General features: G+C 41.1%; 1 protein-coding gene across 1 annotated transcript in view; it reads right to left on the bottom strand.

The window, feature by feature from the left end:
- The window catches only part of prim2 (DNA primase subunit 2), a 103,887-nt gene that overhangs the window by 18,536 nt on the left and 69,635 nt on the right, over positions 1-15,716 (bottom strand). The window contains exons 11-12 of the mRNA XM_064933870.1: positions 3,430-3,556; positions 3,037-3,119 (exon numbers count right to left, since the gene is read on the bottom strand). Of these exons, the coding sequence (XP_064789942.1) occupies positions 3,037-3,119; positions 3,430-3,556 (210 nt within the window). The remainder of the gene's footprint in view (positions 1-3,036; positions 3,120-3,429; positions 3,557-15,716) is intronic.

Below are 15,716 nucleotides of genomic sequence, written 5' to 3'. Positions count from 1 at the left end.
ATCGTGGGAAAAGAGCAGGCTACAGTCCAAGCTATGTCTTCCAATGATGGGACTAATGTCGGCACCCAAAAATTATTAAACTTGAATAAACACTTAGAGGTAAGGATGACAGCAGTGGTGTAGTCCACGCCCATTCAGATATCACTTGTTATTGATATCTATATAACGCATTGATGTGAATCACACTGCTGCTCTCATTTAGCTATTTGCGCCTTACGGATTGTGGTTGTTGTGCGCTCTTACAAAAGCTGCACAGTGCAGAACCCAGCCTATGGAATAAAAGTGGGGCTTTTATTGCTCAATGTAATTCATACTGATAAAATAATAAATATCCATAGACCTAATGGACACATGCTCAAACTCACACATTTGATTGCCCCTTTTAAGTCTATCTCTAGTTGCTACATCTATTTTTGGACACACACAAAGAATGTAACTTAAATGCCTCATGAGCTTTAGTTCAACTGTCACACTCCATGAGAACCCAAAATATAAGCTTGTTTTTCTCCAATGTTTGTAATCATCATAAACAAACACTGTATAGCCTCATAACATTGTTAAAACAATATTGATATCATGGATGGTCAGACCTTGCATTGATAGCTGTTCATTAATCTGAGAGTGGTGACATTTCTCCAGGCCCATCCTTTGGCTTTTTAGCAAAACCGAGGCGGGCGTCCGTTCTGTTATGGTTTCAAATACAGCATATGGCATTCATTTTTCACATGTAAATAGGACATTTCAGTAGAGCTCAAAGCATGCCATTCCATGAGCGCAGCATTTATTTTGACTGCGCCCAATCAGTCCTCCATGACAACAAAATCATAAACAGAGTAGGGCTGGCTAATAAGTCCTTAGTTTTGGGGTCATGCTCAAGTAAAACAATTTTGCTAATCTATACTTCCATATTCCCAAGTCCTATTCTTGAAGATCAAGGGGTATAACATTTATTGGAATGACTGGAATTATTTGTGTTTTAATGTAAAGATATAATTTAATCATATTATCATCTTATGTAGTAGAAAGCGATGGGTTAGAAGAAGCCTAAATAACCAACCTATAAAATGTTTACATCCATATATGACCAGCTATATAAACTTTAACATTGATTTATCCTGCAATAGATGCCGTTCAATTGGTAACATACATTTATGTCTTCGTCTAAAGTAACAGAATGTAATCAGATTACGTTATCGAGTTTGAATAACCCAAAAGTTACATTACTGATTACAATGTTGGGCAGATAACTAGTAACTAACGGATTACATTTAGAAAGTAACCTACCCAACGCTGCTCACAAGTAAAACAAAATGGATCTATTACCGGTGGGATCATATAGCATACCTCAAATTCTGAAATATATATATATATTTTAAATAGCCTGAACAACAATGCATTGGCAGGGCAATTCAAGCAAAGCCAATATGCAGTGATAATGTATTGGGCCTATAGCTGGTATGGGAATAATAATGCATTTTATTTTGTAAGGTGGTTTCTTGCGTCAACATTTTCAGTCACCTTGTCTGAAGGACAACTGGATAAACAGGTTAATGTCAAGCCCTGCATAATTTTTTCAAAAGTCTCATGGAATGTAGGACTATAATGAACACCACACATTGGCTGATACTATAGGCTGAATGATAGAGCAACTATTTCCATGCTCAAATGTTATGGGATGCATTTTCTACATTGTTTTTGTAGGTAGGCCACTCTGGTAGGTCTACATTATGATAAAATAGCCAACATGGCCTTCTTGACCACTTAAAACTAACTTAAAGCAGGTACAGCCTCAGTGTACATAGTAAACACACTCTGGAAGTTGCACACATTGTTCAAGTTTGCCCCTCAGCAGACCTGAAATCTGCTCAGTGCTGAACACTTTTTGAGGGAATATTGGACATAAGTGTGTCGTGTACTGGAAAAGGGTCTATATTCCCTAAACTTAGTTGGGCAATTACATCTATCAGGACACTTCCAAATGACACTGGAAGATTATATTTCTAGATTATACTGTGGGCTGTTAGGCTGCGTGTATATGTTCTTCATATGAGACTTTGAACAGTGAACTTTATGGCCCAATTAAAAAGGGGACCATGAATTAAATTAACGTCCCGAAGGTCCATAACTCCAAGAGAATGCTACGGCAAGACCTTACAACTTCATTTCATTACCTGCACCATTGAACCCAGTTTAATGTGTTGAGAGAACACATTGAAAGTGCTTAAAAAGAGCACTTGAAAATATGCCCCGATTCATTTTAAAAGACACAGATGCTAAGGCGGTCAAAGCTGTAAACTCACTGAGCTGAGCTGCTCATATATAAAACCTGAGCTCTAGGCTGGAGCACTGCAGGTTTAAACTACACCCAGAATATCAATGCTAAAAATACTCACATACCTACCAAATACTACTGACGAGACTAATGATCTCTCAGGAAAATTGCATCTAAAGTCAACTGAAGAAAATTTGATTTGAGAAAATTGGTTAACCCCGTATGAACTAAACACGTCCATGTTTCTGGTATATAAAAATGTCAACTGCATTGTTTTACTAAGAGCTGTGAAAAAGCAATTAATTCCTCACTTTTCTTAGTGTTATAATAATCTGTCAACCTTGTCAAAAGTGTGATGACAATCTACATTTTGCGCTGTACTGAATACATATTCTAATCTATACTTAACTTTTAGAGAATTCAACTTTCTTCCTTTCAAATTCAATTTCTGGTATTGTTATGGAGCTTAAGGCAGACTAAGACAGTTTGACTTTTGTAAAAATGTTGGTGACACTGTACTGTTCATTTTACGCCAGTAATGTGCGTTTGTTTCTTGCCATCTAGGACTATTTATTGTCAGTAAAAGATAATTACAATAGATCACCAGGTTAAACTACATTCATCCATACAAAGTAAATCATGTAGATGAGACTGCCTGAACATATTAGTGACAACTGCAGTCAGTTAACGTTGCATTGTTCCATGGGTTAACAGAGCATCTGAGAGAACAGAACAGCCTCAGGCGTGTTCTGGGCCTTGCCCACCTGACTGATGCCGCTGGGGGAGACCTTATAGGACTGCAGCTTCTGCTTCAGCAGCTCTGGGTCACTGTGTCGGAATGGACACCCTGCAACCACCAGGTCATAGAGAAAATAGGCATGAGAGAATAGCAGGTATTCACAATAGTAGCTCTGCTAGGAATGTTTTTTTGTTGTTGCATGGGTCAAACGATTAGACATCGAAATCAAAACACTGCCTTGCATTTGTTATGGCTGGGTTCATAGGGAAAATTGCATCCATACATAACCCTTTTCATGGAGCAAATTTTCACCGGTATCACTGCTATCAAGCTATAGGCTTAAAATGCTAATAATGATTAAAAAAAAGGGCTCATCACGTGTGCAATAACCATGCATCTCTCCAGGTCCATGACTCACCGTGCTGGTCGCCTTGGCTGGGTGGGTTTGACAAAATCACCTTCATGCAACTGTAAGGGGTGTAGTCAGTGCGCTTGCCTTCCTTCCCGAACATGTGGCGGATGCTGTAGGCATACGCTTTGTCAAACTGCAAGGCAAAAAGAGAGCGAGAGAAAAGAGAGGTGAGACATGGGGTTGTAGTGAAAGAGGGCAAGGGAATGGAGTGAGGAATGGAGGGTGCGGGTGAAAACAGAGACGTCGTCGTACATCATGTTGGTGGCGGCAGGGTGTTTTCCGCCATGAAATATTGAGCTATTAAAGGGAACCTGCTGCAGAGGTGTTTCCAAACTCCAGACAGCCGTTACTGGATTATGGGTAGTGACCCCCCCTCTCTTCCCTGTTACTGGATTATGGGTAGTGCCCCCCTCCATCTCTCTCTTCCCTGTTACTGGCTGCACACCTCTTCACATATATGCTGTGATCATTTGTCAGAAAGGCGTTAACATAAGGAGACCGATTTAAAGCAGTAAAAACGCCAATCACAGTCACATTACAGGCCCTTCCACTACAGACAACCTGTTATTGGAAAGTTCCTATTGAATTGTGGACCCATTGTTGTGGATGGTACAATCAAAACCATCAATCCGTGTGACAAAAATACATAGGCCTATAAGACAAACACGTATGGGGGAAAAAGTGCTCAAAACTCACTCAGTTCAATAATTTAAGAAAACCCAACTAACTGCTGATCCACTGAAAATCAAAAGAAGCTTTCAACAGTGACAGCAGAACCTCTGAAGCAGCATTTCACAAACTTAGTCCTGGGGACCCCAAGGGGTGCACGTTTTGGTTTTTGCCCTAACACTACACAGCTGATTCAAATCAAAGTTTGATGATTAGTTGATGATTTGAATCAGCTGTGTAGTGTTAGGGCAAAAACCAAAACGTGCACCCCTTGGGGTCCCGAGGACAGAGTTTGAGAAACCCTGCTCTAAAGCATCTGAATCTTTCCATTCCATAGCCACAGCTCTCCCCCTCTCTGTAGACAGACCTACTGTCGATACCGCCACCTCAGAGGGTCCGCCTCCTGTCCTGCTCCAAAATATATGGCATGTGCTTAAGAAACCATTACAGTGTTTGCGTTCGATGGGGGTCACTGCATTCAATCTCAGCGGTGAACTCAATTTACCAATCATATGTACTCTTGTAGCTGCTCAAAAGGGAAATACGGCCTCCCCCTGACGGTAAAATCAACAGAGGGCTGCGGGAGAGCGAGAAAACATTCATCACGATGGTACTCATCATAATCCATTACAGTTGCAATAAAACCCCTGGACTTGACAAGGTGACCAGCTGCATCGTGGCAATCTCAGGAGCGATAAAAACTACTCACCAATCATATATTAATTATATGGTGCTCCTAAGGATTTAGGAAGCCATTTCCAGTTTAAAGATCACAGCCTACTGTATTAAAATTGTTCTAGTAGCGCTTTGGTCGGTGCTTTGACATTTGTGTTAAAGTTTCCTGTGTTACTGCTATTCATGCATATTAATAAGTGACAGTGAGCACGGAGAGTTTGACACTAAAAACTTAGGACATCGAGAACAGATAGTTAAGGGAAGGACTTCATCTTTTTTTGACAAGTACATCTACGAAATCACACAAACTGTGAAGTTGGTAACTTTGATTGAAAGGCCATTGTTTCCAGATGCCTACTGGTCCATCCAGTCAGAGCCACTCACAAGGAGCCGAGCTCCAAGGACAACAATGACATTTGTTAGATAAAGCCAGTCTAATTACACAGTGGCGTAGCTATTGAGTGTCAGAAGTGCCAGCAATTCAGTGCTCCGCTGAAAGACTGCCACACGCGGAGCCACTTCTTTTAAAACAGTAATTGCTGTATTAATATCAACTGTTTTCAAAGTAATGTATGCAAATGCTCATTGGAGGAAGATCATTGTTTTTCCATCATCTTAAATTCCAGCTGGAATAAATTGGCAGCACGCTCTTTTCTTGGCAATTGCATCTCTGAAGAGTGCCAAACTTAATTTTCAAACAGAGTCCAAACTGATTCTACATGTACAACCTCGTGAAAATATCGGCAGTAAGACACCCATGGGCGGGTGGTCCCTAAATGATATATTTTTTTTTTTAAACACGTGGCGCCAAATGAACGGTGAACAACTGGCAGATCGACATTCAGTGCGGTGTGCACTCCCTTACGGAATGTAATTTCAAAACCTGAGAGCTGCTATTCTTTCCAATGTTTGACAGCAATATGTAGGCTAGTTGAAGTGAGATTGATGTAAGGCATATCTGACACTAAACTGTAACCCGTAACTGAAAAGCTAGCTTATCCAATAATGAATCACAATGGAGACATTTTGCCATTTCATAATTTATTTCAATACCAAAAATGCCTCAAAGCGTTCAGATTCTCTTTTGCACAACAAAAGCAACATGCAGGAAAACGATGAAGCTCTCATTTCAAAGCTTTATCAAACACATCCCAAGAGGTAACAGATCCTAAGAAGTTGTCTTCAATGTGGAAAAATGTTGAAATAAAAAAAACATACAAGCCATAGTAGCGTGTAGCCGGTACTACTTCATTTAACCCCAAACAGTCCTTCATTTCTACTGAGGGTTTTGGAAGAGGCTGTGTGAAAACTACAGAAAGCAGCCAGAGTGAGAGGAAGTAAAGCATGTTGACACGGCTGTTGGATAATGCAGTGTCTGCCCTGTGGGCCTACTGTACAGCCTGCTAACATCTCCAGTCCAACACACGTTGGCAATGGTGTCAGAGTAGAAAGGATAAGAGGTGTGTGTGTGTACAAGCCTTGCCGTGGCTCCTCAGAGACAGTCCATTGTGACTGATGTGGCACTAGGACTAATCCATTTGATGTGTAATGCCATTAAAGCATGTTTCATTTTAAATCACCACTACAAGCCTTATGACTAAGAACACCTTGTCAAATAAAGGGTGCAAACTCAGGGCAACATTGAAAATGAGGGACTCCACAATGCATCATGGCTCTTCCTAAAATGCACATTTGTCTGCTATTGCGGTTAAGAAACATGCAGCCTTCAGAGACCATTATATTAGTGGGTTGGATAAATAGCTTGAGGATACAAGCTACATACATGCTACATAATTGTTAGGCACTTCCAGCCTATATGGATGACAAATACATGTAGTCTAACATTTTGGGAAGTGTAGGCTATAGACTGGCTCTGGATTTAGGTGGAAAGCACAGAGGATATTGGATATATTAATATGTAAAGTCTTCTTAAAATCCATACAATTTTAATCCAACTTCAGAAAGGTTTCTTCAGAGTCCAAGCCCATATTTGGACTTTACGGCAGAAGTCTAAGCAATCGCCATGTATGTTCAGAAGCTTTGTTTTTTTCAATACAGAAAGCCTTTTCTTTCAGTGTCAGGGTGCGAACAGAGCACAGCTCTTCCACCTTTGTCTGTGTGAAATGTATCAAGAGCAGACAGCAAAAGTGAGAGCGCTCCAAAGACTAATGCTTCGGCAGAGGCATTAAGCATAGAACTAGATGGAAACAGAGATTACATCCTGGGAGTGACTTGAATAATAAAAACCTGTAGCACCTTCAAGGAGCATTTAAATAGTTTGGAAGGGTTTAGCATGCAGCCTCTCATGTACAGATTCGCCAGACACTCAATGTTCCTGGGTCAATTACCTAATTACCCGGTGTCAATCAAGGGCAGTGAATGAGAAACTATTAAACTACAGAAAAACTAAGTGCTATATGGAGGACCGAGTCATGAGGAGGAGTGGAGGGAAAAACAAATAGAACTGCTATAATAGGAGTTTCTGGTCTCAGTGTAGGATAATGAAAATAAACAAATACCTACATCTAAATACCATAAGAGCGTGCATATTTATATTTTAGCAAACACTAGCTTTTATTTACTATGGGCCACCAGTTGAACGGGATAGCCTACCTGTCATGCATGGGTATACAGAACTAGTCAAACAAGTTTGGACACACCAACTAATTCAAGGGTTTTTCTTTATTCTTACTATTTTCTACATTGTAGGTGAGTAGTGAAGACATCAAAACTATGAAATAACACATATGGAATCATGTAGTAACCAATAAAGTGTTACATCAAAATATATGTTATATGCGAGATTCTTCAAAGTAGCAAACCTTTGCCTTGATGACAGCTTTGCAAACTCTTAGCATTCTCTCGACCAACTTCATGAGGTAGTCACCTCAAATGCATTTCAATTAACAGGTGTGCCTTGTTGAAAGTTAATTTGTGGAATTTCTTTCTTTCTTAATGTGTTTGAGCCAATCAGTTGTGTTGTGACAAGGTAGGGGTATGTTGTGACAGCAGATAGCCCTGTGGTAAAATACCAAGTCCATATTATGGCACGAACAGCTCAAATAAGCAAAGAGAAACAACATTCCATCATTACTTTAAGATATGAAGGTCAGTAAATCCGGGAACATTAAGAACTTTGAATGTTTCTTGAAGTGCAGTCGCAAAAACCATCAAGCACTATGATGAAACTGGCTCTCAGGAGGACCGTCACAGGTAAGGAAGACCCAGAGTTACCCCCCAGTGCAGAGGATAAAATTATTAGTTAACTGCAACTCAGCTTGCAGACCAAATAAATGCTTCAGAGTTCAAGTAACAGACACATCAACATCAACTGTTCAGAAGAGACTGCATGAAATCAGGCCTTCATGGTCCAATTGCTGCAAAGAAACCACTACCAAAGGACACTTACTGGGACTATCATTTGTTTTCCAACAGGACAATGACCCAACACACCTCCAGGCTGTGTAAGGGCTATTTGACCAAGAAGGAGAGTGATGGGGTGCTGCATCAGATGACCTGGCCTCCACAATCACCTGACCTCAACCCAATTTAGATAGAGTTGGACCGCAGAGTGAAGGAAAAGCAGCCAACAAGTGCACAGCATATGTGGAAACACATTCCTCATGAAGCTGGTTGAGAGAATGCCAAGCTGTCAAAGGCAAATGGTGGCTACTTTCTAGAATCTCAAATATAAAATATATATTTTGTTGGTTAATACATAATTCCATGTGTTAGTTCACTATTATTCAAACATGTAGAAAATCGTAAAAATAAAGAAAAACCCTTGAATGAGTGTCCAAACTTTGAACTGGTACTGTTTTACATTACAGTTGAAGTCAGAAGTTTACATACACCTTAACCATATACATTTAAACTCAGTTTCACAATTCCTGAAATTTAATCCTAGTAAAAATTCCCTGTCTTAGGTCAGTTAGGATCACCACTCCAGAATAATAGTAGAGAATCATTTATTTAACGTTTTATTTCTTTCGTCATATTCCCAGAGGGTCTGAAGTTCACATACACTAAATTAGTATTTGGTAGCATTGCATTTAAAAATAGTTTAACTTGGGCCAAACATTTAGGGTAACCCTCCACAAGCCTCCCACAATAAGTTGGGTGAATTTTGGCCCATTCCTCCTGACAGAGCTGGTGTAACTGAGTCAGGCTTGTAGTCCTCCTTGCTCACACACACCTTTTCAGGTCTGCCCAAACATTTTCTATGGGATTGATGTGATGGCCACTCCAATACCTTGACTTTGTTGTCCTTAAGCCATTTTGCCACAACTTTGGAAGTATGCTTGGGGTCATTGTCCATTTGGAAGACCCATTTGCGACCAAGCTTTAACTTCCTGACTGATGTCTTGAGAAGTAGCTTCATTATATCCACAAAATTCTCCATCCCTCATGATGCCATCTATTTTGTGAAGTGCACCAGTCCCTCCTGCAGCAAATCACTCCCACAACATGATGCTGCTACCCCCGTGCTTTACAGTTGGGATGGTGTTCTTCGGCTCGCAAGCCTCCCCCTTTTCCTCCAAACATAACGATGGCCATTATGACTAAACAGTTCTATATTTGCTTCATCAGACCAAAGGACATTTCTCCAAAAAGTACGATCTATGTCCCCATGTGCAGTTGCAAACCATAGTGTGGCATTTTATGGAGGCTTTGGAGCAGTGGCTTATTCCTTGCTGAGCGGCCTTTCCAGTTATGTCGATATAGGACTCGTTTTACTGTGGATATAGATACTTTTGTACCCGTTTCCTCCAGCACCTTCACAAAGTCCTGCTGTTTTTCTGCGATTGATTTGGACTTTTCGCACCAAAGTACGTTCATCTCTAGGAAACAGAACACGTCTCCTTCCTGAGCGGTATGACAGCTGCGAGGATGAAACAAACTTGTGGAGGTCTACAATTGTTTTTCTGAGGTCTTGGCTGATTTATTTTGATTGTCCCATGATGTCAGGCAAAGAGGCACTGAGTTTGAAGGTAGGCCTTGAAATACAGCCACAGGTACACCTCCAATTGACTCAAATTATGTCAATTAGCCTATCAGAAGCTTCTAAAGCCATGACATAATTTTCTGGAATTTTCCAAGCTGTTTCAAGGCACAGTCAATTTAGTGTATGTAAACTTTTGACCCACTGGAATTGTGATACAGTGAATGATAAGTGAAATAATCTGTCTGTAAACAATTGCTGGAAACATTACTTGTGTCATGCACAAAGTAGATGTCCTAACTGACTTGCCAAAACTATAGTTTGTTAACAAGACATTTGTGGAGTGGTTTACAAACTAATTTTAATGACTCCAACCTAAGTGGGTGTATACTTCTGACTTCAACTGCATAGAGCCTTGCAAAAGTATTCAGACCCCTAGGTCTTCTTCACATTTATTGGGTTTCAAATGAGATTAACATGAATTTAATTGTCATTTGTTTGTCAACAATCTACACAAAATACTCTGCAATGTAAAAGTGGAAGAAAATTATTATTTTCTTATTTTTAAATGAGGATTTAAGTTGAATTCCTCTCCCAGTGTCTAGTGTAAAGCAGGACAGAGGTTCTTAAGACTTTTAAGCTCGAGACCCAAATGTGAAATGTACTTCCCTCGAATGACCCAATTTAAGAAAAAATAATGTATGATTCTAAATGTTTACTCATAACTAGTGACCCACCTCTCACATATTTAGGGCTCACTTTGGGTCCCAAAGCATCATTAAAGAAACCCTGCTCTAGGATTTTGCCTGTGCTTCGCTCCTTCTCATCTCTTTTTATCCTGGAAAACTCCAGTATTTGCTGATGACAAGTATACCCATACCATAATGCAGCCACCACCATGCTTAAAAATAAGGAGCCAGTTACTCAGTGATGTGTTGTGTTTACCCAAACTTAAGTATTACTTTAGTACCTTGTTGCATGTTTTTGAATATTTGTATTCTTTTCGCTCTACAATGTTGTTGATCAAACCTCATTTCTCTCCCATCACAGACATTGTACTCTGTAACCGTTTAAAAACATGAGCCTATATAGTCGCTGAATACTTTCTGCAACGATAGTATTTTGTGTAGAAAACACTTAAAGTGGGATGGATTTGGATTTGACACAAAATGTGAAGAAATACAAGGGGTCGATATACTTTTGCAAGACACTGTAAGGCAGGTACTCAACATGGAGGTTGAAACAAAGCAGAAACAAAATCCTATAAAATGACAAGCAAGCACACTGACATAAGCCAAAACAATGTTTGTTCTACTGCTCATCACACAAATGCAGAATAAACACATTTTGTAGGTGAAAAAATATAACTGACAATGGATCGGACAATGGATCGGATCCCAGCCGGTAAACCAAAACAACGACGCACACCCTAGACACACTCCAATTTGCTTACCGCCCCAATAGGTCCACAGACGATGCAATCGCAACCACACTGCACACTGCCCTAACCCATCTGGACAAGAGGAATACCTATGTGAGAATGCTGTTCATCGACTACAGCTCAGCATTTAACACCATAGTACCCTCCAAACTCGTCATCAAGCTCGAGACCCTGGGTCTCGACCCCACCCTGTGTAACTGGGTACTGGACTTCCTGACGGGCCGCCCCCAGGTGGAGAGGGTAGGTAACAACATCTCCACCCTGCTGATCCTCAACACTGGGGCCCCACAAGGGTGCGTTTTGAGCCCTCTCCTGTACTCCCTGTTCACCCACGACTGCGTGGTCATGCACGCCTCCAACTCAATCATCAAGTTTGCAGACAACACTACATTGGCTTGATTACCAACAACGACGAGACGGCCTACAGGGAGGAGATGAGGGCCCTCTGAGTGTGGTGTCAGGAAAATAACCACACACTCAACGTCAACAAAAGAAAGGAGATGATCGTTGACTTCAGGAAACAGCAGAGTGAGCACCCCCCTATCCACATCGACGGGACAGTAGTGGAGAGGGTAGTAAGTTAAGTTCCTCGGCATACACATCACGGACCAACTGAATTGGTCCACCCACACAGACAGTGTGGTGAAGAAGGCGCAGCAGCGCCTCTTCAACCTCAGGAGGCTGAAGAAATTTGGCTTGTCACCAAAAGCACTCAAACTTTTACAGATGTAATACATGTATCACTAGCCAGTTTATACAATGCTACTTGTATATGTTTACATTACTCATCTCATATGTATATACTGTACCTGATACCATCTACTGCATCTTGCCTATGCCGTTCTGTACCATCTCTCATTCATATATTTATGTACATATTCTTCATTCCTTTACACTTGTTTGTATAAGGTAGTTGTTGTGAAATTGTTAGCTTAGATTACTCGTTGGTTATTACTGCATTGTCGGAACTAGAAGCACAAGCATTTCGTTACACTCGTATTAACACCTGCTAACCATGTGTATGTGACAAATAAAATATGATTTGAAGCCCAAGGCTCAACTTCTCCCCTATTTTGGTTCCGTGAATACCACGCTGTAACAGCGTGAATCGAACCCGTGGCACATGCCCAGATACTGTGTGTGACTGAGAGTGAAGTGTTGCATCTCGCTCATCTCAATATCTGCAGTGTTGCTTGTGGCAACTTCATTTCCATAAGTCTACCTTTAAGAAGTACAAATAAAAACAAGCAAGGTCTGTGTTACCCCTTGTCCTCAAAGTTATTAGTCTTGCAAAACAATGCACAAAATGTTTTCTCATCCAAGTCTTAACTTTGGAAAGATTATCGGGGTGATAAATATGCAAAAATGTTTCAAAAACCAACTGACATTTTTGGAACTTTTGAGGGCATGACATTGCAGATAAAGATTGTTAAATCAGATGTTATGAGACAAATGAAGGCAGTGTAAGAGCTATAGTTTTCATGATGCCTGATAGGCTTTGGCCATATCACTTTCACCCATTGTGTTTTCAGATTAGTGGCGATGAAGGAAAGGAGACAACGAGAAGAGGATGCTACTTTAGAGATGATGTGCCCCTGACAGCCACAAGTAAAATAATTGGACTCTGATCAAATAAGAGCAACTCTTTCGATATTGCTGCATAAATAGATTTAACATTGGACACAGAATTACTTTCCCACTGGAGCAACTCAAGTAAAGCAGCAACTTCAGTCAAGGGCACATTTCTTCAGCGTTCAAACCTGCTTGAAACCTTCACAGATCTAGAAGCCGTGAGTCCCACCCACTTTACACCCTGCCACCCTTGAGTGTCTCCTCTCGCTGTCAATTAGTGGTGGGAAGTCATGGAGGCGCAGGTGGGTTTTGTTGAGTAAACAGCGTCTAGGGCAGCCAGGTAGAGCTGCTTGATGGAGGAGGCCTCGTTGGTGCTGTGGACTGTGATGTCTCAGGAGAAGGGGAGTGCTCTAATTAAACCAGCAGCTGCTTTGCAAGTGTGTGTGTGTGCGTGTGTGTTGCACGTGCGTGTCGCGTGTATGTGCAGGTGTGTGGATGAATGGTGATACTATACTACCGGTCTGAGCCTATTATCTCTGGGCCGATCCTGCGCTTGTTGAACACCACATGCCTTTTTTTGACATTGGCAAGGGGACAGCGTTTTTACCATAAATTATACAGCGCTTACTGCCTGAAGGTAACAGATCAAAATACACAGTAGAGTAGACCTTGGTAGACAGTAGAAAAATAGAGGGTAAGATTGAGAGGACTACCCAACTATTTAGCACAGCTATTCTGCACAGTAGTGGTAGAATATCTTTCCACTAATTGGCACAGAACAACCAACCACTCTTACGGCTCTATGCATAAGTGAACATAATATCAGGATTTGCATTCCAAGTATTGGGCCTACACAATTTTACACTGCAATAGGCATGAATTATCATCCTTATACCAAGAGCGATGTCGAAAAATGTGAAATGCTTCTCAATTAGACGCGGGCGGACCATTTACTTGAGCAGAGAAAGATAGTAGGGGCTGATCAATGAGGCTAAACTGTTGGGAGTGAAATTCCTACACGTAGCCAAGCTCTCAAACATCCCGTCAGGCTTAGACTGAAGTCTGGAGACCTTCCCAGGATTCACTGCGGCAGGCAGCAACAGTAACTTAGGCAGAATCTGGCTGTGCTGGGCTGTTGCTGCACACCAGTGGAGAATATTAAGAATCCTGAAGAGGGGTTGGGTTAAATGCGAAAGACACATTTCGGCTGAATGCATTCAGTGGTGCAACTGACTAGTTATCCCCTTTCTCCTGGTGGACTCCTTAGGCTGGCTGTACAGGGAGCTGCTTCTGCCTCCTCAGCCCTCTGTCTCAGTGGTCATCCTTCAAAAGCACCCCTCAGCACTTACAGCTCCGCAGAACAAAGCCTAGTGATGCATGTGTTTTTAAAGTTTACATTGGTAAAAAAAAAAGACTGTCAATGTTGAAAAGCTTTGATGACAGCAGCTCTGCAATTTCCTGAAACAATCCATTGTTGTTTGCCCATCTATCAAGCCATCTGTCCATGAGCAAACGCAAGACTAAATTCACTACACAAACTCAAAAAGAAAAAACGTGTAGAATAAAAGTTTTACAGTAATAAACAGTCATTAGGGTCTAGCCTGGAGTTGCATACCAATTGATAATCTATGCTCATCTCTTTTCAAACCAATTTCATTACACTTCCTGTGAATGATTCAGAGAAAACCAAACAAACACATCTTGTGAATTCCAATTACAGTGCCTAGTGGGGCTACACACCCCTTGCACTGTCTCCACATTTTGCTGTCTTAAAATGACATCAAAACATTTATTACATTCGATTTTCCCCCCTACAGATGTAGTACACAACCTACTCGACACTTCCAAAGTAAAAGAAGAATTAGTTGTGCAAAGTTGGTAGAATCTTATTCAAAATGATTCCACCAACTACTAACTCTAGGGTGTGAAGACATATCCAATCAAGGCACCATGGTTTTTTCTTTTGTATTAATTTGGAAAATGCAATCTAATTCTTTCACTTTGGAAATGTGGAGTAGGTTGTGTACATCAGTAGGAAAACAATTCGAAATCTAGATCTAAAATGTGCATGGGAGGGGGATTTGTAAAAATGATTTAACGTCGAAAAGCAAATCAAAGTTTATTGGAAATAAATCCTTTGATTTTACCATATTTGACCGCAGAGTGAAATGTTGAATAGGTTTTATAGATTTGTAGGAAAAAACACATTTATTCCCTTTTTAGATTTCATTTTAAGGCATCATAATGTGATGACTGTGCAAGGGGTGTGTAGACTTTCACTAGTGACTGTATAACTGAAGAATATTTGATTCTCTATAGGTCTGGATATTCATCCAACATAATATCGGTGTTGGTGTCAGCGTCTCGAGGTCAACAGTACAACTCCACAGGTCCATATGCCTGTGTTTATAGGCTCATTACACCCGCAGGCACTATAAAAGATGCTCCGACACGCAGCTGCTACACAAGCTGCCAACACCTGCTAGACTGTAAATGTTTTTATTTTATTTTTTTAAATAAAGACCAGCAGCACCTTGGTCCAGACTTGCTGCTTTCATCTTCAGATGGAATGCGATTCGGAAAGGAAATAGGAATCACTAATGTAGATCTGGCGTGTCCCTGCATGGCCAGTCAGGAGAATTAGCTCCTCTGCAGGTCGGTCCGCCAGTGAGCCAGTCTAATGAGCTTCACCCTGACGCACTTCACATTGTCCTATGCTCCATCAACACAAATGTTGTCCGCTTAGCAGCAGTAGAGACCTGGTCTGTTCTGCCCTGCCGCTCCCCTGGCCTCCAACCACAGAGAAGAAAAGGTTGACATGGTCCAGGCTATTGATATGGAGCGTATGCGGTCAGAGTGCAGAGGTGCAATATTGATGAGGGTTTTCTGGGGACGTAGTCATGTTACAGGAGCATGCAGAGGGCTGAGAAGGAGCTGGGAGAGGGCCAAGGGGCTTCTGGACATTATTTATTTACACCAAATCAGCTTCATACG

Source organism: Oncorhynchus masou, chromosome 24, assembly GCF_036934945.1.
Source record: "Oncorhynchus masou masou isolate Uvic2021 chromosome 24, UVic_Omas_1.1, whole genome shotgun sequence".
NCBI classification, from domain to species: Eukaryota; Metazoa; Chordata; class Actinopteri; order Salmoniformes; family Salmonidae; genus Oncorhynchus; species Oncorhynchus masou.
The sequence above is the reverse complement of the archived record's forward strand: the minus strand, read 5'-3'. Positions and strand labels throughout refer to the sequence as shown.